Consider the following 24,002-nt stretch of genomic DNA (forward strand, 5'->3'; position numbering starts at 1 on the left):
TACTTTGGTGTTCCTCCACCTCCAAAGAAATGTCAGAAGGAGTCCGAACCACAAAAGAAGCGCGTATTCTCGGAAAAGTGGTTGCAGGAGGTGAGCTGGCTTCAAACAAATGATGAACGCACAGAGATGTGGTGCAGAATGTGCCGTGAAAATCCCACTCTAGCGGACAAAAACAGCCTTTTATATGGACGCAAACGCGTGTTGCAACTTCTTATCTGGTGCGCGTCTTTTATTTTGACAGCGAATGCGCACATGCGGACCACTTATGTGCACCCGTGTAAATAACATAATGTTCTGCCGGGTGTGTTGTTGGTTTTCCCTCGATTTCTGAGTCGACAAGCGCCTTTGTTACTGGGACCAGTAATTTTAAGAAAGGCCCCCATTAGAACCCATGAGAAATGCATTATTGCTCAGTCTGCAATATCTTTCCCAGAACAAACACCAATTGCAAATAACATACTAAAAATAAACCTGAGACATCTGTTTAGATCAGCGTACTATGTTGCAAAGAGTGAACTACCACTGGCACAATTTAGCAGTCTTTGCAAACTTTAAAAAGCTAATGGCCTAGATCTTGGTTCCACCTGCCTCTTACCTGTGACTTCAGTGGAAATTTCAAATTCAGGATCTGACACAGACTGATTCATGTTCTACACAGTTCTTACAAGTTCATAGAAATTTCTGTTCAATTAGAACCAAGTATTTGAGTTGATGATTGTAATTTTTATACAATGTTTTAATTTGTGTTTTTTTGATTGTTTTGTTTCCGTTACAATATTATACTTTAATGTATAATATTGTAAAGGAAACAAAACAGGAAACAAAGCATCAATGAAAAAAATTGCTCTCTTTTTTATTCGGGCTACTTAAATTTATTTTCGGCTACCAAAAACTGAAGAGTCCCTGCCCGAAGGGCTACCAGGGATTTTGAAATTTTGCGAGCCCTGCAATTTGTTATGTATATAAAGCACGCGTGTCCACAAAATCAGTTTCTTCCATTCCAACCTTCCCACTATCATGGGCAACAACAAAGAGCTGTCAAAGGAAATCAGTGAGAAGACTGTAGACCTGCGCTAAGGCTACAGTGGGTCACAAGACCATCAGCAAGAAGCTTGGTGAAAAGGTGACAACTGCTGATGCAATTATTTGGAAATGGAAGACTATAAAATGACCATCGGTCACCCTCAAGCTCAATGCAAGATCTTGCCTGGTGAGAATGATAATGACAAAGGTGCTGAATCAGCCCAAAGCTACATGGGAGGACCTTGTTAATGATCGGAAGACATTTGACACCACAGTCACCAAGAACACCATTGGCAAGACACTAGATTGTAATTGAAATAATGCAGCACCCACAAGACACACGGATTACCTGTCCATTGGGTACCATAAGATTTTGGACGACAACCTCCTTCCCTCAGCCAAAACACATGGATGGATCTTCTAGCATAACAATGACCCAAAGCATATCACAACAAAGGAGTTGCTAAAGAAGAAGCACATTAAGATCATGGAGTGACCACACCAGTCACCAGACTTCAATTATTTAAAAAAAAATCTATGGAGAGATCATAGCTTCAAATTGCCGAGGAGCAGTTGAAAAACCGTAAAGATTCAGAGAGTTTTGTAAATATGTGCAAACAGAAAAAATGTGTGAATTTTTTCTGGATTTTTCTCTCCATTAAAATTCAGCTACCATGGAAATGTTAAGACTGTTCATTTCTTTATGATTAAGAAAATTTATAAATTCAGCAAAAGATTGATTAACTGTTTCACCAACTGTATTAATTTAACAGAGATTGACATTAGCATGAAATTGGAGGATGGGATGTATGCAATGTGACCCAATAAATGTAAATACAGTGTTAGAAAGCTCCTAATGACAATCCTGTTTGAGAAGATGGTGTATTGGTGAATTTATTTGATTTGAATTGCTCTTATATTATGTAACACCCGTCCCACGTTCTATTGAGAGGGGCCCTGGGTTCCTGTTGTTACTTTCCTATTGATACTCCCTTTTTAATGCTTATGGTATAAAATATGCAATAAAACTACACTATATGGAAATAAATCACACACAAGCAGGTCAATTATAAAGTTAACTCCACTTTAGTGAATGCTTAATTAACAACACAAAAGAAAATAAGTAAAATCAATAAAGTTTGTTAAACAATGGTAAGGTATCTACCTCAACAGAAACAAAATAATCAAATAATATTGTGGGCCCACACACACTCACCAAACACACACACACCTCAAGTGCTACAGTCTTTCTGCTAGCAAACCCCTCGTTGCAGGCCTGAGTCGTGGCTCGGGTGCGTTGGGACCTAAATCAATATGGTCGCTTCACTTGTTGCCAAGCAGTAAACTAAAAGCACGTGCAAACAACAGTACTCACACCTCCAGGCAGTTCAAGGGGATAGCGGGGAAACTGGGTCACGGCTACCAGCAGGCCGCGGCAGCAGCACTCACAGTCGTCCTTTCCACGTGCTCCCACGTGAACACATAACTTCAGCACACCAGCAGAAGGGACCTCTCTGACACGCCAGCAAGACGTCCATCTCCTCCTACTGAATCACACAACCCCGCTAAATGCCAGTTCACATGCGATAATATTCAATCTTAGCATTAGCTTAATAAATAAAACAGAGCAGAACAAGAGCTTAGCGAATATGCTAGGCTACGCCAGCGGCTATGTTAGAAGTTATGCTAGCGGCTAATCGCGGTTAGCAGTTAGCCCGTTTTACACAATAACATTGGGTACAAGTGTCAGACAAAATTCACATTTACCTCACAGTAGGGTACAACAGTTCTCGACTCCAGTTAACTAGCCGTCAACCCGAAAATACGTCTGTCGCCTTCTATGAACTCTGCGTTCACTCGACACTGTTCAGCTCTCCTCTCTCTCGCTTCCTGCAGAGTGCACACGGCTCCCCACTTACTCCCACCCATCTACCTGAGACTACTTCAGGGTTCACTGGAGCTGTAGTACATATCAATACCATATCAAAAATAATAACATAAACCTCAAAATACAAATAAAAAGGTTGTGCATTTAACTGACACACATCACATACTTTGCAGGCATTTGTATACATTCTTGAACACATTAAACATTTGCAATTAACTATCAATATTAATGAACAAATTTAAATAATGAGCTACTTAAATAGCCAGGGCTACAATTATATAATATTGCAATAACAAATTGACTAATGCTCATAGCCTTAAATTTAGGTTGGCTGGTACATCGCTGATAGGAGTACTGTGTCATTTTGAGTGAAATAGAATAATCAGTTTGCTTGGAGCTAAGTGTTTGATGTTCTGATGAGCATTGGTTCTCAGTCATTCCTCAGTTTCTTTTATTACTTGAGAAATTCATCTAAATTTCTTATCTTTAGTCTAATAAGCTTCGTACCAAGACACTTAAAAACACCTTGAATCCTGTTTGGAATGAAACCCTGGTCTACCATGGCATCACAGATGAAGAAATGTCACGCAAAACCCTGCGGTATGAACGACTTTTACATACTTTAACACTGATTTGCTACTTATATCAAAATAAAGGCTTTCATGGAGTGCATCGTTTGTTGTTTGCAGGCTTTCGGTGAGTGACGAGGACAAGTTTGGACACAATGAATTCATAGGAGAGACACGAGTGGCCCTCAAGAAACTGAAATTTAATGAGAAGAAGAACTTCAGTGTTTGTTTGGAGAGAGTGATCCCAGTAAGTCTGAGGGCAAAACCGACAATATGATGATGCTGAAATGACATGTGAGCCAAAAGCTAAGGGTTTAACCTGCTCTAAATATTTGCTTAATAAGTCACACAGTTAGCTACTGTTTTTCTGTAAGTTTAACTCAGCACTGGCAGATGAACTCACAGCACAGCTCAAGTACATGAGATGCAAAAATGAGTACAGATCACAGGAGATGCCAGTGTTTTTAAACTGTGAGTCACACATTATCTGAAATGAAGGTTACACATTGTTTTGTATTTTCGTGCAAAACAGTATCTTAGAGGATGACAAAGCAGTTCAGAACATCTTATCATGTTCTTTCCTTAGACATTTTAGTAAAGCACTAGTAACTTGCTGCTTCCAAAGGCATTAAGTACTTTTGCAATCGAGTGAAATCTTCACATTTTCCACTTGGTGTAGGTACGTGGTCAGTCTGGGCCACAAGATTACTCATTACAGTGTAAGTGGTTACCTCAGGGACACCACGGGGACACAGCTCTGGCTATAGCTGCATAAGTCCCATTTTGCTTCGGTTTAAACTTGCTTAAGGGACAACAAATGAAAAGAAATCTAATTTAAGGGGTGAGCGAGTTAAAACAGCTTGTTTCAGATAGTGAATGAACTGAGAGCTTGCACCAAGGCTCAGTATAAAACAAATGAGAATCTTTTAAAACCACAAATCACCCAAAACTGTCAGGGTGTGTGGATGCTAGGAAATGAGGACCCAAACGCTGGACTCACAGGTAGGTGAAGGCTGGTGCTTATTATGACGAGCAGGTGAGCTGAACATAAGATGGCTGGCTGAACTGAAATGACTGGCTGAACTGAACACACGTACAGAGTAGACAACATTAACATCAATGAGACGACAAAGACCAGGATGAAACTGAGGACTTAAGTACACTGGCTAATGATGATGATTAGGGTCCGGTGAGAACAGGGCTGGCACGATGTGGGAAAAGTGGGAAATATGAATGTGGAACATAAACTGAACATGAACTGAATACAGCTGGTGAACCACCCAGGAACCCTGACAAAAATGACTTTGGTGGCCAAGAATACATCTAATGTATTAGTTCCCTTTTAAAAACACTAGCATAAATGGAATTCTCGGTATGTACAATTTCGTGATAGGTCTGTCTGCTGATCCTCTAGTAGGATTAACCACCAGAGCAGCTGTTTAACAGTTATTATTTATAGTGCTCATATAATAACATTTTATTCCTTGAAAACTGAACAACTTTAGGTGGACCTTAAATGGATCTAAAAGTGAATGTTTTAATCACAAATGGCTAGACACTTGAAGAGATAAAATGTATTATTTTGTACTTTATGCATACATATACACTTAATAGTGTATATGGAAAAAAGTATACATAGCTTGGTGTCCAGTTTTATTACCCTGTGGCATGCACACTGACAAAACCTGAATTTAAAGATTACGAGGTACCCCAATACTTTGTCCATATAGTTTGCAGGCCATACATTGTAGAAGTGAAAGTCTTTGACGAATTGTTTGAAAAGTTAGAGCCGGGAAAAAACTTCTCATAAATACTGGAAACAGGAAAGCATTTTCTACAGTATGACTGGATTCTGCTTGACACCTTAAGTTTTGTATGGTCTTTGGAAATGGGATGCAACATGTTACTTACTGATCTTTAACCGTGCTTAAATAGCTGTTTACCTGGGTTTTCGTTTTTATACTAAGAAATGCTGAAGTAGTCCTTGAACAGTGACATTTCCTATTTTACTTCTATACACACAAACTAATGATAAAGGCTCTAGCTTCAGTCATGACGAGGATGATGATGACAATGATGATGGTTTGCTCTCTGTACAGGTGAAGAAGGCTGTAGGAGGATCCATCCGTGGCATGGCTCTTTATGAGGATGATGTAAGACCTTCACATAGATCTCACCACTGTGCATTAGTTAATATACGTATTTAAAAAAATAGAAATTAAAACATATAAGCTACATTTGTGTAAATGTAAAATATATAACATTACACAATTTCAAATAAAAAATCAGGTAATATACTTAAGGCCACTGTTCCTTTTATACTGATGTTACTTATGTTCTTTTATTTGATGTATCTTGCATTTGCTTATTTTCAGGTTTCAGGTTTTTCTGAAGGATGTATGTATATATGCACTGTAGCCTAAAGTAGTTTCTTCAGATTCCCAGGCTTCAGCTCTTATGGTGAAGCCCAGTATTACCACTGCTTACTAACCACTGCTGTGCACTGCCTTTGTGCCAGACAATGACCTGATCACATACTATGTTAATTATATCAGACAGATGTTACTGATCTTTTTTTTTTTTTTTTTTTTTTTTTTTTACTTTTTCTGTCATCAGTTATATTCATTTAACAGCCATGGTAGATCTCACTTTTATCTGTCCCAGTAATCCTTTCGTCTCATGTTATCTTACATAAAACTGGTCTGATGAGTTTCAGTAAGTTATACAGATATCTTACTATGTGATTTTAGGAACAGGACACTTTGCCTCAGTAGATACTCAAATTGTGGTTTATTGTCTTTCAAATAAGGCATGAAAGTGGTTGCATCACTATCCAGGCAAAAACTATGAGGAAGAAAAAAAAAGTTCAGTAAGAGAAAAACTTCAATGCATATTGGCACTATATAAAAAAATAAACAAAGCAAGAAACATTATGGATGCTGGATACTGCATGCATCCTTTTGTGAGATGAGCTGAAAATAGAGCTCTTTGATCACAGTGGCACTGCTTATGTTTAATGAAACAAGGAAGTGGCACACAACCCAAAGACAACTATCCACATTGTGAAACACACTAGGAGTACACTAAGAGTATTATACTGTGGGGATGCTTCAATGCGTCTGGAACAGAGAATCTTGTCAAGGTGGAAGGAATCATGAGGAAAAAATAATATGTGAAGATTTGTGTAAAATCTGTGGGGTGCCCGAAGACCAAGATCTATGCTGAAGACCATCAAATGTGGAGGAACTTATTTAACAGAACTTACTTTAAAAAGAAAATTTCATAAGGGGGTTCATAGTTTTATCCTCATTTGTACTTCTAGTTACATCTCAGACAGATGCAAATTCTCTAGCCATCACGGAGTAAAACATAGGTCCTAGGACAGAACCCTGTGGAACTCCATGGTGAACTTTTGGGTAGAGATTTATCCCAGTGACATATGTTAGTGTGTTTACTACAAAGACAAATTTGTTGAAATAGTTTTCATTTATTTATGTTAAAGTTATTTGGTACATGTCACTTACGCATATGTGTTCACAGCTGAAAGAAGTTGAAAACTCAGAGGAGAGGGGCCGTATCTTGATATCATTGATGTACAGCAGCCAGCACAGTCATTTGATAGTAGGTGTGGTCCGGTGTGCTCACCTGGCTGCCATGGACTCCAATGGATACTCTGACCCGTTTGTCAAAGTGTATGTGTTTTTTCCAGCTGTATCTGCACTAATGTCACTACATAGATAAACTCTCTATGACAGTGGGGAAATCCTTTTTTCATTTGTTTGTTTTTTTGCTTAGCTTTGCTAAGAATTGGACAAAAGTATCAGTAACACATCTTGCCTCCTCAGTAAATATGAAGCTGGAGTGACAGTTTCTTAAGTTAACTAGCCTAGACCCGTCAAAGTTAAAAATATGCAATAAACTCAAAATAGACTTCTGATTATGATTATCACTGCTAATCTGACTTAACTGTTGAAATGTGCTTTGTTAACATTTAAATAGATGTTAAATTTTCAAGCAAAGTCAGTGAGCTCAACAAAGCAAATAAACATTCCCAGAAATCTTGAACTTCATTCCCAAGGGATGGCATTTTACCTTTGTTGTTCTGTCCTCTTTGATAGATGTCTCAAGCCAGACATGGGAAAGAAAGCTAAAAACAAGACACAGATCAAAAAGAAGACACTTAACCCAGAGTTTAATGAGGTGAGTCTTTTCTGTTGTTTTCTGCGGATTTTGCCATTTTCTGCCCATCCAGATTTCACTCACAGTTTTGTAATAAACTTTCTTCTGTCACTATGTTATAGGAGTTCAGTTATGAAATTAAGCATGGTGAGCTAGCCAAGAAAACACTTGACATCTCAGTCTGGGACTATGACATGGGGAAATCCAATGATTTTATTGGTAAGTTAATAACTTTGATCACATATCCTTATTGATGTTTGTCCACTTCCTGATTTTTTGTATGTTTGTCACACTTAAATGTTTAAGATCATCAAACAAATTTAGACACAAAAGGCAGTCTCTAAATGAAGGTGTTTATTATTGAGAGGGAAAAAATCCAAACTTACATGGCCCTGAATAAAAAAGTGATTGTGCCCTAAACCTAATAACTGCTTGGGCCACCCTTAGCAGCAACAACTGCAATCAAGCGTTAGCAATAACTACCAATCAGAGAAATTTTGGGCCACTCATCTTTGCAGACTTGTTGTAATTCAGTCGCACTGGAGAGTTTTCAAGCATAAACGAGCTTTTTAAGGTCATGCCACAGCATCTCAATCGGGTTCAGATCAGGACTTTGCCTAGGCCACTCCAAAGTCTTAATTTAGTTTGTCTTAAGCCATTCAGAGGTGGACTTACTATTGTGTCTCGGATCATTTGTCCTGCTGCAGAACCCAAGTGCCCTTCAGCTTGAACAGATGGCTGGACATTCTCCTTCAGGATGTTTTGGTAGACAGCAGTGAATAGTGAAATTGAGCTCAACTTTCTAAAACATGTAGTTAATTACATTAATTCATGATTTAAGAAGAAGGGCAATTACTTTTTTCACACAGGACCAGGGAGATTCTGATATCCTTTCTCCCTTAATCAATGAAATCATCATTTAAAAACTGCATTTTGTATTTACTCGGGACATCATTGGCTAATATTAAAATTTGTTTGATGATATAAAACATGTTAGTGCAACAAATATGAAAAACATCAGGAAGGGGGCACACACTTGTTACACTACTGTATTGATGTAGCCACTGTTGTATCATGTATTTGTTAGTTAAGTCCAGTCATGAAGCCACAATCTGGCTGTTGTAACTGCCATCACCATGGTGTTTTGGATGTTGAAAGTGAGGGGTGGATCTGAGTGTTCTAATGACTAGTCAATCGCAGGATGTTAGCTAATAAAAATGCTCTGGTTTATCCTCTTTTCTGACTCTAATAAGTACCATAAACTATAAAAAGAACTTAATGTTGTAGTTAGTATGACTTGAAACCAGTATTAAAAGCCATGAACTCACTTGGAACTGCTGAGAATTGTTTGCCCACAGACATATATAACCATCACTTTTATTCCTACCAGAGAACCCCCTTGCTGGCGAGTTCAAAGACAAAGATTTGAAGCCCTTCTTGCATAGGTTTCACTTATAAGACCACGTATCTGTGTCTGTCTTTTACATGCAGTCAATTCTGTAAGCTCCTAATGTTGTGCATTATTAGACTTATTAGTGTCACAAAGATTTTCATTTTTCTGTCCAGGCAATTTATATAGAAGTTGGCCAATTATCAGAAAACCATTGACTGATCTTAGCACAGTTTGACCACTACACAATTCTAAAGCGTAGCCTTGTTTTAGGAACCCTCAGATGTGAACATGCTGCCACTGCAAGTATTATAAATTTAGAAATAAGCTTGTACATAATGAAATAGACAAATATTCACCTTTTATAATGGTTTCCTTTCTACTTTTAGGTGGCTGTCAGTTAGGCATCCAGGCTAAAGGAGAGTGTTTGAAGCACTGGTATGAATGCCTCAAGAATAAAGACAAGAAGATTGAGCGTTGGCATGTTCTTCTAAATGACAACACCACTCAGTTTGAGGATTGAAAGTTGAAACCTTCAACTCTTCTCTGTATTTTTTTCTCCATATCTCTCTGTAAAATATTGTCTTCCATGAGTGCAGGTAGACAAATAATGTACTCTTGCTTTCAATGTAGTTTGCTGCAAAATGCTATATGAAAGCTTCATTTTAAGCACTATTGTTTTTTGTGACCAACATGGATGTTGACCTTTATGCTTTTTGTCAAAAGGAGTTTGTCATATCATAAACTGTATAAGACTATAAACAAATCTTCTGACATGCATTAAGGTTTGAACTGATTATCGTGTTTTATGGACAAGATAACATTCGATTTTCGTCATCAAGTCGGCATGTTGTAATGAAGTGCGCCTCTACTCAGACCTAGAAAGGGGTATTTCCAGTTTTCTATCTCTCACCCATTTTCTCTGTGTTTTGACTGATTGATTGATTTTATTTTGGTCTACAAATGACCAAAAAGAGTATCTACAGAACTTACACGTACTGATATTGATATGTATCCATGTCACCTAAGGTCATGTGTTATCATCTGATTTTCCATATTGTTTGGGTATGGGTGTTATGTTTTTATTTTCATGTGTTGTAGTACTTATTTATTCTGCTTTATGCATCTGTTAAATATTACGTTAGGCACTGCAGTGAACAATCATTTGTTTTGCTGTTAATGTGACATGCAGATAACATACTGTTTTCCATATCTTCATGGTCGCTACATCACCTTCTTCCATGCATGTGGGGAGTATTCAACAACCTAAAATGTTTCTGCATGAAATTATAATAATGATTATTTCAAAAACAAGTTTAATTATGCAGTGGCTGTTAGGTTGACCAGATCTTAGGAAACTAAATGTGGGGAAAAGGCACAATGTGGCCTGTGTGAATCTGAACCCAAAGAATTACTAAGGGTTATACCACATGTTCAGTTGTTCAGAATATTTAAACGGACAACACTGTTCTGTCTGGTATTCATCTTTGGAGTTGAAAAGGTGTTCATCCATATATACTGGCAAATCTATTATTGATCATTTTTCTTGTTTTATTTTTTGTGAGACTTTTAGGAGATGAGTTTGGTAAACAAGAACTAATAGAACTAATTAAAATGTGTGACATTGTCTAAATATATGAATATATAGGAGGAGGGAGTTAAGGGATTTAAGTAAGGGTTCCACTTTATGTCCAGTCTCACATGAAGTGGAATATCTGGTCACCGGAAGTTCTGTTTTTGGAACATGATGAAATATTGCTCCACAGGTATATCTTATATACATTTGCAGGTTGTTTTCAGTTACGTATTCAACATTGTCCTGTCTGTACTGATATTGGTGCATGTCTGTAGCAACACATGGCTAATAAATAAAGACCTGATGAAACTTGCTCGGCATTTGTTGTGTATGACATGGCATAAACTTTGTCTGAATCAGGTGAGGTTCAAACCAATCAGCTCAGACAGACACGCAGCTGAAAAATTTGTGAACTTTGACTTCTCCTGATAAAACTTCTTCTGTCCAACTGGGGGAAAGTTTATAGACTCATTACACTCTAAAAAAGTCTGATCTTGAATGATCTACGAGCTATGATCTCACTTTTGATGTTATCAGAAAGGTTCTACCACTGCTGAAAAGATAGGCCTGGCAAGAACTCCAATATTTACATTTCAACTCCAAGACCTTCAGACAGAGCAAAAGGCTGTGTAGAATTAAGCCGTGAAACTCTGCAAAGGTCTGCATCAAACTATATAATGGCAATGAACACTTTACTGACTCTAGAAAAAAAAAATGCAAACACAAAAACCAAGAGCAAAAAATGTCAACACACAAAAACATTACAGACCATTACAACAAAAAGATAAGGAGACTAAATGAATATATAAAGATAAGCAAAACAACCACAGGAGAAACACACGAGAGACAATAATGATGTAATAAAATGGCTATAAAAATGCAAAATGGCTACTAAGTGACACAAAATGACACAAAAATCACAAGAAGGGATAAAGACAAATGACCTGGTAATAAAAGAAGCAAACAGAGAACAGAAAAAGAGAAAAGGGAAAAAAGATGACCACAACAGTAAACAAAATCACCAAAAGAGAGGTGAAATTACAATAAAATAGAGGAAACCTACTATAATGAGAGGTTAAAAAGACACAAATCCCAAGGGGAGACTCAATGACTACAAACAAAACAACCACAAAAAAGAACAAAAAAAATCATAAGAAAGAGAGCAATGTAGCATAAGTATGCAAGCTTGCAAAAACAAGATGCAAAAGGACTACAGAGAGTGGCAGTCATTGAAAAATAAAATAAAAGCTGCTAAAAAAGACAAAATGACCCTGGAACGAGACAAGCGGAGTGGAAAAAAAAGGTCAAATGGACACAAAACACCATCTGTGGTCTTTCATTTTTTTTAGTTCAAGTCTCTTCTGTAGGTGAGGATGTTTCTGGGTCCACGGATTATATAAGATTACAGATTATATGTCAACACTCAAATACTATTTTAGGCACACTTGAAGAGAACAGTCTGCCTGGTTGAGCTGCTCACTGCAATACAGTTACTGGCCACATCATTAGGTACAGCTGCTTAACTCCTCATTAACACAAATATGTAACCTGCAGATCCCATGGAAGAAACTCAGTGCATTTTGCATGTAGACATGGTCAAGACTGCTGAAGTTATAACTGAGCATCAGAATAGGTGATTTCAGTGATTTTGAACAAAGCATGCTTGTTGGTCTGTGCCAAACAGGCAGCTCTGAATATTTCAGATCCTGTTCTATTGGGGTTTTCCTATTCAACCATCTCTCCCAAAATATCCACTGAACAGCAGTTCTCACCTTGTTGATGCCAGCGGACAGAGAAGAATGGACGGGCTGCTTCAAGCTGAGAGAGAGGCAGCAGTAACTGAAATAACCAGTCATTACAGCCAAAGTATATAGAAGAGTATCTCTGAATGCGTAGCACATTCAACCTTGAATCAGAAGGGCTACAGCAGCAGAAGACCACACTAGGTGACGCTTCTGCCAACTAAGAACAGGAATCCGAGGCTACAGTTTGCATCAAATTATCAAAAGAGTTTTTTTCTTGTCATGCTTTGGACCCCTTAGTATAAACTGAGTACCATTTAAACTTCTCAGCCTAACTACTCAGTGTTGTTGGGGACCTTCATAACCATACATCTTCTGATAGTTGCTTCCAGCCAGATAACGCTCTGCATTACAAAGCTCAAATCTTCTGACACTGGTTTCTTGACAATGAGTTCACTGTATTCAGATGGTCCCCACTGTTACTACATCTCAAACCAACAGAGCCCCTTTGGGATGTGGTTGAACTAGAGTTACATCATGGATGTGTAATTGACAGCTCCTGTCAACATGGAGCAAAATCTTTGAGGAATATTTCTAACAGCTTGTTGAATTTATCCCATAAAGGATTAAAAGCACAACAGAATCTGGCACCAGCCTAGTGTACCTAACACTAATGACATAACCTGTGATTAGAGATCATAAGAGGGCAGTGCTTCACTTTAGGTCAATTAAAAAAAAAAGATTGAGAAATAGTAGTAAAAGGTCCATAATCCAAAAGCCTGCTTGCTTTTGGATTATGGTTTAAAAGTTTCTGTCTTGACATAGGTTGGAGAAAGTGAGAAAGGACTGAATATAAAAGCAAATCTCCCAGGAGTTCCAAGAGATTTCCATCTGTCAGTCAGTAAACACTGATAAGGTTGTCAGAATGTGTATTTGGGGAGTGTCTATCACTTTTAAAGATACATTTGTAGATTGGTAGCAGCGTGCTGCCTGTGGGTATGTGTCTGGGTGGGTTTGGTGGGTGTTGTCAATAGTGTGTATCATGGTCACTGTCTGTGATGTGGGACAGATAGAGTGTGTGTGTGTGTGTCCTTGCGTGGCTGTGTGGGGGCGGGAGTAAAGTGTTTGGCTATGCTAACAGGTCACATGGGTGGTTTGGATATTGTGTTTATTTTAGTACCACCGGATCACCCGAGCACCCTCCTCCTCCTCTACCACCCTCCTCCTCCTCTTCTCATTTAAAATCGACCCGGAGTCTGTCGATCTGTCCGTAAGTCCTCAGAGCGTGAAACAACAATACTGAAGTGAAACCGTCTCCCAGCCTGTTTCCTTCAGCTGCTTTCCTCCTCGACCCGCCGCCACCATGATGCGCATCGCTCCACTTGTTACTCTCATCTGCATATCATCACTCCTGAGCTGCACCGCAGCAGCAGCCTCGGTTCTCTGCACGTGGACTAAAGTTTCTGCTAACGGAGAAATGCACTACAGTTTTCTCCGTAGCGACCCGCAGCAGACCCCTCCATCTCTGCGGCTGTACCACACCGCCTGGTCCGGAGAGCGCGCTCTGCTTGGCTGCACTTGGAGCGACGACACAGCGGTGACCCAGAACTATTTGTCTCTGTGCCGGGAGCGCGCGCGGGGCTTTTCAGAGCATCCGAATGAAAATGTCCATTTGGACTCCGTGTTAGAGACAGAAGGGCTGTGCGTCTCCCTGGCGTCTCTCGGGGAACCCACAGGAAAGAGGTCGGTGAGGAGTGTTCTTGTTCAAGGTCAAGATGAGAGGTCAGAGGTCAGCATACATAAGCGTGTAAAGCGCGGTTTTATTGTACCCGGGACTCTCTGGTGCGGCTCTGGCAACAAGGCACCCTCATATTCAAATCTGGGTATGTGGATCCATGAACTCCGTTTTTGAACTTATGTACAGGGAGTGCTTCCCACCTTTGGAGCCTTAATACTAAAGTTTGCTCTAACATTTAAAGGATAAAAAAAAAAAAAAAACTATGTTTAATTTTTCTTCTGAATTTTTTCTTTCAATTCTGATTGATCTGTTGGGCACAACTTGCTATGGTGCATAAGTACATATTTTTCATTTCTTTCAAAAGTTGGAAACCAGTGATATGGGGTTAAAAATAGTAGATGAAACAAGGTTAGCAATTCCACAAAGTTATTACACATGCAAGAGAAAGACTTACAATGAGCAAAATGAAAGCCGCAGACAGTGAACTATGTTAGCCCCTTCTCTCCCAAACTCCAGAAACAGCCTATAGGGACATATATTTCCCATAATTCAACTAACTGACCTCTGCCTTTCTTGCTTGCTAAATCCTTGTGTTTAGTGTTCATCTTTTAAACTGTGTCTCTACATAAAGTGTAGCTAATTTCATTTATAAATGCCAAAATTAAAAATTTGTCTCACAATGGGTCTAGGGTAGATATTTTATCCATGAAGCAGATAAGGAAAAACTGAAATAGATGGATGGCATGCAGTACATATAGATATAGACAGAAAAAGTAGTGGGTGTTCTCTCTTCTGTGTAATATCACAGCTGTACTCTCTGGAGCTGAAAGGTGAGGCTTATGCACAAGTGCCAAAAACTACACTGTTAAAAAAAACATCCTAAAACAACGGTAATATTCCGGCAGCTGGGGCGCCAAAATACAACCGTGAAATGACAGAAAATAACTCCCCATAAAAATACGGTTATTTCCAGTAATGAAAATACAAGTAGTTGCGCTAATTTGACATGGGATCTCGCCTTTTTCAAGTGCCGCTAAACATTAAATTAGGAACACGTTAATGTGATTAAACAATGAAATCATCTAAATAGGAAAAAAAAAAAAAAACATCTTAAAAAAAACGGTAATATTCCGGCAGCTGGGGCGCCAAAATACGACCGTAAAATAACAGAAAATAACTGTCCCATAAAAATACGGTCATTTTCAGTAATGAAAATAGAGTTTGTTGCGCTAATTTTACATGGGATTCTGCCTTTTCCAAGTGCTTTAAGACATTTTATTAGGAACATTTTAACGTGATCAAACAATGAAATTACCTATAAACAAGGTCAATGAATGTGGCAATATGAACCATAATACGTAAATGTACAGAAATATACAGTTAACAGTTGGTTTAAATAATAATGGATTGCACGCCCTGGGACAGACTGACAGAGGCGAGGCTGCCATATCGCACCCTCTGGCCATCGCCAGTAGGTGAAATGTCTTGACCACGGACACAACGACGGGCCTCGAACCGGTGTTGTGCCAAAAAGTGATTGTCTGCCAAAAACTGATTTCCGGTATTTGCCAAAAAGCGATTGCTCATATTTAAAGTGCTATAAGTAACTTGTTGGGCTATAATATGTTAAACATATGTCAAATGCATCCCTTATGGATGACATAAAGTCATCTTGAGCCACAAACAACATTTGTGTAACAAGATAGAAGCCGCAATCAGTTTTTGGCAGTGACTTTTATATAACCTTTATTTATGCAGTAAAAAAAAATCTAATTAACATTAAAAATGTATTTTGTAAGAGTAAGTTGCCCAACAGGACAGCAGAAATGGCAGCAAATATTACAATAGTTCTGTAAAAATATTTTAAGTGGGGATAAAGGACCGGATTGGTTATAATGTAAGTACAAGTTGTAAAGATACTTAAAAAACAGATAATTTTTTTAATTCTTTATGTAACCCCTTTGTATCCCCTGTTCACCGAAGTCTATTTACGAACATATGTAAAGATATTACACATAAAAAATACACAGAAACACTGGAAATCACTTTTTGGCACAACACCGGCAACCTTCTGATCACAAGGCGAACTGCCAACTCTTGAGCCACGATGGCCCTAACTAGCAATGATAACAATACTTATGTGATGTAACACAAGCTTATAGGGATCATGTTATATACTTTTCCATAGCATTACATTTGAATTCAACAGTTTGATCTTTCAAATAACGGACAGATATTTGTGAAATCATGATACATTTGTGAATGTATTTTAACAATCTAAATATGCATATGTACAGACAGATACATTTAATAATCATGAAAATTATGTTTCATTACATTACAGTGATTTAACGTTAATTTACATTTGAAATGTGAAGTCAAAGTCTATTTACGTAACTTTAATGATATTCTAGAAGAACAGAACACTACTGTAAAATGCAGTAAAATACCTTCATATTAGGATTTTTTCCTACGGTCACAGCCATACCCGCGACCTGGTTGTTGTTAGTTTACATTCATTGGCCGATGCTTAGCATCATGTTATTATGTGTCCCAACATCCAATGGCATGTCACATTGTTTTCATGGCCACACCCTCACCCTAGGTGCAGAGGCCTATTTCTGTTCTGAGATTTATATTAATTGCAATTCCTTACTCTACATTTCTTGTTCAAAATTTATAATTAGCACACCGTGGCTGTGCAATGTTTTACATTGCGGCATGCTAAGGAATCTTAACAAAGAAGTTCACAGAGAGAGATTGAGCTTGTCAACCAACCCCAAAACTGGTAGGGGAGCTCTTTATTAAAACACTTGTTGGTGCTACGATGTGCCTCAATGTTCAACAACAGCACAACAGAAGTCACTCATGGTGCAGCACTCCCTCTACAAAACAACAACTGTCAGTGACTCTGCACCACGGCATAAACACAACATTCAAGACAACAGTTAAAAGTAACGTAACCATAAACAATAAAACAAGAACATCTAAGCAGCACATGTCCCAAGGCATGATGGGAGAGAACTAGCTGTTCCCCCAACACGTCACCTAGGTGTTCGACCTAGGTGACGTGAAATTTTCAGCAAAATTATAATTCAAATACTCCTTTAATTATTGATTATTCTCATTAATTTTCGATCATTTTATATATTTTTCCATAGTATTACATTTGAATTTAACAGATCATTCTCTCACATAACAGACAAATATTTGTGAAATTATGATACATTTCTGGATGTATTTTTACAATCTAAATATGCATATGTACAAAAAAATATATTTAAAAAACAAGTAAATTGTGTTTTACTATATTTACAGAGCTGTTACGTTATTTTACCTTTGACATGTAAGATCACAGTCTACTTATGTAAATTTAATGATATCCTAGAAAGACAGTACAAAACTGTAAAATATACAGTAAGATACTTTGACATTACTATTTTTTGGAACAGTGTACAGTTGCTCCTTCTTCAAAAGCCCTCTTCTTTAAATAGAGAGTAGATTCCCATACTAAAAAAGCAAAAACATCCCTGCATTAAAAAGTATGTTTACAGCCCGTTACAAAAATTTCTATGGGGGAATAATTCTCCCCTTGATATTCCAGGATATGGCTGCTTTGACAGGTATGTCATTGCTAATAGCTTTCTGCCAAAGTTCACCTCTGCTAGCCCTTTTGTCTGCTAATTTTAGTCACTAAAATGACCATTTAGACTGTCTTTAATTTGAATGAAGTTCAATAATTTTCTGAAGAAGCATTTAAAAAGTTGATTTTATTATACATATATTTTTACCTGTTTGAAGTTTCAGTTTTTCTCAGCAAACAAAAAGATAAATCCGCACTTCCTTAACAATGCAATAAACCTTATTCAGGTTTTTGGGTAAATAATATATGTAAATGTTATATTTTATTTCTATCTATCTATCTATCTATCTATCTATATATATATATATATATATATATATATACACACACTTGTGGCACACTTAAGGAATGGGAACAAACCCAAGAACATTACTGACAGAAAGGAAAAAAAACAAAGATCACAACAAGTAAACTGACATTTACATTTTGGAGAGTTTCAATCATGTTACAGTCTTTTAATCCACATCTTCTATATATGTTTTGACCTGTTGCAGGAGTGTTTTCAGAGACCGACCGTTGCTGCCGGGAGCACGATCAGTGCAGACACACCATTCTGTCCTTTCACTCAGAGTTTGGCATTTTCAACAGCAACATCTTCACCATGTCTCATTGTGACTGTGACAACAAGTAATTATCCTATCCTTTCCTGATTATTTTTCAGCTGGTTTGTTGCATGATGTTGATTCTTTCTTAAAATGATGGCATCAAATATGTTAAAGGTTTCGAAGTTGTTTGGTGGAGGCGAATGACGGCATAGCTGATGTAGTGGGATATACCTTCTTTAACCTGCTGAAGATGCACTGCTTTACATTCTCCCATCGGCTTCAGTGTACACAGAGAAACTGGTTTGGAATGTAAGTAAAGCTGTGATGGAAATAAAATGATTTTTGTGTGTTCTGTAATTGTGAAGGTCTAGGATTCATCCAGTATTGTTATTTCTCCCTGACCTCTCATGGTATCCAGCCATTATAGTTTTATTTGTTCTGGGTTTGAGGCATCTGTCCCTTAGATTGCTAGCAGGTTTACAAATTGCTTTGGTAGTTCACTACTTTGGTTGAGATAAAGCTAATTGGATCTCAAGCTAATTACAGGAAACAGTGGAGACTTTCGCCTCTTTTTACATCTAGAAAAAAAAACATATACCTGGACTAAAGGTAATCTCTTTGATAAGGTGTCACCTTTTTGACCCAGTTTTACTGCGTCAGAAAGAAAAAAAAGCTAGCCTGACTCTATCAGCCAACTAACCAGCTAACTTAAATTAACTCCATACTTATTTACCTCACCTGCAATGTCAAAACACCCAGCTACATTTTCTTTTTTTTCCCATGCAAGACCAAGTTTTAAGACAATTTTTCATATGACAAAAATGGATTAGTTCAAACAATTTAGTCAGGCAACTTAATCATAGGTTTAGCTATAGCCAAATTGAGCGTTTTTGAGTGTGTAGCTAAATCCAAACTAATTATCTAGTGAATATTATAGTTTACATATACAGCTAATCAATACATAAAGCATGAAGTGTTGATTATTACTAAAACTAGATAAGCTTGCCATTACTCCTTGTTTTCAGCAACAGATAGATAGATAGATAGATAGATAGATAGATAGATAGATAGATAGATAGATAGATAGATAGATAGATAGATAGATAGATAGATAGATAGAAGTCTGCTTGTAGTGAAGTCTCTCATTCTCTATGACCTCTTTAAACGATTAGTTGATAAGTTCATGGCCTCAATCACTAGTCTTCAGACTTAGTGAATACCTCACTAAGTAATAGGCGAAGTCACTGTAGCTAAGTGTCTTCTATCCTGTCTTCCTTCTTTCCCCCCAACCGGTCGCAGCAGATGGCCGCCCCTCCCTGAGCCTGGTTCTGCCAGAGGATATTCTTCCTGTTAAAAGGGAGTTTTTCCTTCCCACTGTTGACAAAGTGCTTGTTCATAGGGGGTCATTTGATTGTTGGGTTTTTCTCTGTATGTATTATTGTAGGGTCTACCTTACAATATAAAGTGCCTTGAGGTGACTGTTGTTGTGATTTGGTGCTATATAAATAAAATTGAATTGAATTAAGTCCATCTTTTCTCTTTTGGTGCAGACTGGTTTCAGGCTGGTATTTGTAACTTAATTTTAATCTGAGAGAAAGCATCCATCTTCCAAGTCAACACTTGGGAACAATAAGAAAACTAAATATTTCTGTAATTTTTTTGTCCTTTGGGTTCACTTGCAGGTGTAAGGAGACTAAAATGGCTCTGTATGCTGAGGTTCATTCACCCATATTGTACAAATCTAAGCCAACAGATGAAAGCATGAACAGCTCTGTGATCAACTCTACCACACCTGCAGAACTCCTAGAGAATAGCACTTCAGATTTACAGCTTTCCTCCAATACTGCTGCTGCATTCACAGTCCCTACACCCTTTGCCCCCATCATTCCTCTTACTAACGCTACAACATACACAGGCAGTAATGCAACAGAGACACCTTTGGGATCTGTTTCTGACAGAAGAGAAAATCTGGAGAACATTGTACCAACCAAAAATCATACTGTGACTGAAGTAGGCCGTGATATCACAGGTATTTGATACTAACCACGTCTCAGTATATTCACTGATTTTCCTACAACAGAGTAACTGACCACTTCTGCCGATGCTTCTCTACAGCAATGTCATGTGGTATCTATAAGGATATCGATGAGTGTAGGGACAAGATCCCATCCCAGCATGAGAAATATGGCTTCTACAACCAGGAGCCAAAGACACTTTACCACTGCAACTGTACTGTCAGGTAAGGCAACACACTGTGTAAATTCTCTGTATTATTGCCAGTAAAGGGAAGTCATACGGAGAATTTTGCTTGCTTTTTTTTCTAGAATAATCAGAGGGGGTAATTTTCAGCATGTGTCACACCATATCTAAAATACACAAATTTACTTAGTAATTACAGGGCATGTGCAAACACTGACATAACAGCGCACTCGGCTTTGTTCTGTGTATTCCCAACAAGGCATACATAGTGTAACACAAAATAGGGAACATCCATTAACATAGATACTCTCTCCAGTTCTCTTTTTGTTCTAGTGGCCTTTTCATATGCTCTCTGCCTTTGTCATGTGCTCGGACATTTCATTTGACTGGGCTTTTTGTACTTCTAGAATATTCCAGACTTTGGCTAAACAGAGACAACTGACCAAAATGCAAGCTCATCTTCTGGGACATGTGTCTCAGTCCTGCTTCCTGCTTGAGGAATGCACGGCAGACAGCAAGTAAGTATACAAACATATACAGTAGATGTATTTAGCTGGCCTAGCTTTAAAGAATATAATACAGTTATATCACTGTGTATAACAGAAGAAGTCAGATCAAGTACACAGTCACTATGACTGATATATTATGACATAGCATTAATGGTCATGGTCAAAATGGCCATGCATCAGTCTGTGGACATGGAGCTATAATTCAAAATCTTTTATATACAGCTACATATTTTAGTTTGGTGCCTAAATTGGAAATACTGGTCCTCCAAATAGTCTCTGGATAGATCTAAGGGATCATGAGATGATGCTACACACATTTCCATTGCATACAGTGATTTAAAATTCATGTTCAGCCGTGTATTCTCTTAAGCTTTATACTTGTTCTGTATGTAAATAATCCCATGTAGTGGATGATTAGTAAAATGCATGAAATATACATTTTTAAGTAAAGTAAAGGTATGTCAACTCTAACACTAAAACTAAATACTGAGTAGCATCACAAAACATTTGTTCTTCTGCTTCATTCAACAGCTGTACACTAGTCGTGGTAAAAGCCGAGCTTCCTCAGCAGGATCAGTGGACCAACGTAGCAGTGGAGGAGCAACACCATCTACAGGCAGTACAACTGAACCTCAGGAGGCCAAACCCAAGGAGAGCTAAGAGAAAAGACAGAGAAGTGAGGCTCCACAAACTGTGTCTGAGATTGACCCGACGCAGACAAATAAAGAAGAAGAGAAAAAATGTCTAAAGGGAAAAAACCTTGTCCTAATGTTCAATATTATATATATTATATACGTAAGACACTATGAAATCTGTTTTCATATGGATTAGCAAAATTTTTTTCTGTTCATTTCCTGATGAATCTTCTTCACAGTCAGTCTCTCTTATGGAAAGCTTTATTTTTCTTTACACTCAAGTCTTTCTGTCAATAATGACTAACAGGACAACGTCAACTCTCGTTTGATGTTCTAAGGCCTGCACAGATCATGTTAATTTAATTTAATTAATTTTTAGATCAGCAATACAAGCTTAGAAGATTTATTTCCACTGACTTTATACTATTTAGGCAAAACCTACAGAGAAGGAAATGTTAAATGTATGTGTGTGTGTGTATAATATATGTAATATTATACACATCTTTTTTTTGTTACAATTCTTTATTTATTATCCAATACTGAAAACTTTGGATTACTATGAAATATTGTACTGTGTATTTATGGCGTCTACTGTATGGGATGTTGTGGAGGTTGTACCTAAGGAACAAAATGGCCTTGTTGAGGACAAGATAAACTTATTCCTAAAGTGTAACAGAAATGTTGGTAGGTCTTAGCAGGACACCATAGTTTTTACTAACTAACATTCAATAAGAAGAGCATTTTATTGAGGTGTGCAAGTTCAAGAGCCAGCTGTAATAATCCATACTGGCAAACTATAATGACTCACTGCAGTAACTCAATTCAGCTGACCCATTGTTAAAATGATTAGTAACACATGTGCTTTTCCTGAGATGACAGATGGAGATATCTGCCATGAAAACACATCTCATTAAAAAGGAGGAGCTTTGGCTGTCCTGGAAGAAAGGTTACTGTTGACCTCAGTATTCACAGAATAAAATCATGGTTGCAGTTCTGTACCCTATACTGTAGATGCGTTTTATATTCATATTTCAGCACATGTGTAGCCTATTTGTAAGTATTTGCACTGTACTGTATGAGTTGCAAAATGCTGCAAATTATGTTGTAAGTAAAGCCATGAAAGAGAAAAAATTACTTAAATAGCTGTACATATGAAATAAATGTTGAAATGTACTTTATGTTGTAAGATGTAAAAAGAAAAAATAACTAATTCGATTTAAAAACGGTAGTTTGTTAAGATATATTGTTAAATGTTAAGATATATTGTTATCATTGTCTTCTTTGTACCTATTAATTTTATGACTTGAATGCTATATTTTTGCTACGCTGTGAAGGATTGCAATGTAGATTTTGTTTAATGTTCTCAAAATAATTGAGATTATTATTATATATTATTATTATTGTTATTTCTTTTGTTAACAGTTAAACGAGACAATCAATATCATTCTCAAAACTGTAAATGTGAGGCTAAGGACTGCAGTGATGAATGCAGCTTAGGCTAAAGACTGAAAGCAGTTACTAGCAATACCCAGAGTAGTATTCACTAACAAGTTTGCTTAATCTATAAGAAAAATGTAAATGTTAGAGTTATGTCAGAGTTACTTCAAGCAAACAAATAGTTTCTCCCTGTTTTGCATAGACCTGCTAGCTAATTTTAAGTTTAGCCAAACTTTCAAGATTTATTTGCGCAGTGTAAAACATAAAATGAAACCTATTTAACATCTTGAGATTTCCAGATCTTAAATGTCACATGTTGAGCTTCAGAGGTGTTTGTCAGTAGGCATCATTACTGCCATAAAAACAGAATCAGACTGGCTATTATCCTGCTTCTACTCTTTAATTTAGGCATCTCTTCACATAAACTGCATATGTCCAGATCACAAGCATGAGCGTAATATTTAACTATACAAATAAGAAACAAAATGCATTTATAAAAATGACGGCCTCAGTGAGACTTAGTTTCTCTTGTAACTAAATTAGTTATTTAATTAAGTATTTTACTTTTTCTTTTATTTGGCTTTTATTTATATCTTATGTGATTTTATTATATAGTTCCAACGTACAGCACTTTGTGTCAGCTGTGGTTGTTTTAAAGTGCTTTATAAATAAAGGTGATGATGATAACACGGGTCACCTTTTGCGACCTTGCTGGATTTTTTTTTGTGCAATTTTGCATGCTTTTTTTTTTTTTTTTTACAGTGCATTGTGTTCTGCGTCCTGACCTGACCGGAATACAGGGTTTGATCTTTGGTTTCATTGTATAATACTGGACTTTTTTTTTCTACGAAGGTTGGAACTTTGAGAGTGTTTAAAAAAGAGAGAAAAGTGTGAAAATGTTAATGCCTGTCTGAGAAAAGTGTATAAAG

At 37.4% G+C, this 24,002-nt stretch overlaps 2 protein-coding genes across 3 annotated transcripts in view; both read left to right on the plus strand.

Annotated features, from left to right (window-relative positions):
• Nucleotides 1-10,934, plus strand: part of rph3aa (rabphilin 3A homolog (mouse), a) — a 44,573-nt gene extending 33,639 nt beyond the window's left edge. For both annotated transcript variants that reach the window (XM_035913862.2, XM_006804695.2), the window contains exons 10-16: nucleotides 3,402-3,511; nucleotides 3,601-3,727; nucleotides 5,580-5,633; nucleotides 7,021-7,172; nucleotides 7,599-7,680; nucleotides 7,782-7,878; nucleotides 9,439-10,934. In XM_035913862.2, coding sequence (XP_035769755.2) covers nucleotides 3,402-3,511; nucleotides 3,601-3,727; nucleotides 5,580-5,633; nucleotides 7,021-7,172; nucleotides 7,599-7,680; nucleotides 7,782-7,878; nucleotides 9,439-9,572 — 756 coding nt within the window. In that variant the 3' untranslated portion in view covers nucleotides 9,573-10,934. The remainder of the gene's footprint in view (nucleotides 1-3,401; nucleotides 3,512-3,600; nucleotides 3,728-5,579; nucleotides 5,634-7,020; nucleotides 7,173-7,598; nucleotides 7,681-7,781; nucleotides 7,879-9,438) is intronic.
• Nucleotides 10,935-13,647: 2,713 nt separating this feature from the next.
• pla2g3 (phospholipase A2 group III) lies at nucleotides 13,648-23,827 on the plus strand. The gene is made up of 7 exons (XM_006804694.3): nucleotides 13,648-14,250; nucleotides 18,243-18,375; nucleotides 18,468-18,602; nucleotides 19,976-20,322; nucleotides 20,409-20,532; nucleotides 20,900-21,010; nucleotides 21,533-23,827. Exons 1-7 carry the CDS (start codon nucleotides 13,731-13,733, stop codon nucleotides 21,747-21,749), a joined length of 1,587 nt encoding a protein of 528 aa, XP_006804757.1. The 5' UTR covers nucleotides 13,648-13,730; the 3' UTR covers nucleotides 21,750-23,827.
• The last annotated feature ends 175 nt before the right edge of the window (nucleotides 23,828-24,002 follow it).

Source organism: Neolamprologus brichardi, chromosome 7 (genome assembly GCF_056152115.1).
Source record: "Neolamprologus brichardi isolate AB-2024 chromosome 7, ASM5615211v1, whole genome shotgun sequence".
NCBI lineage: Eukaryota > Metazoa > Chordata > Actinopteri > Cichliformes > Cichlidae > Neolamprologus > Neolamprologus brichardi.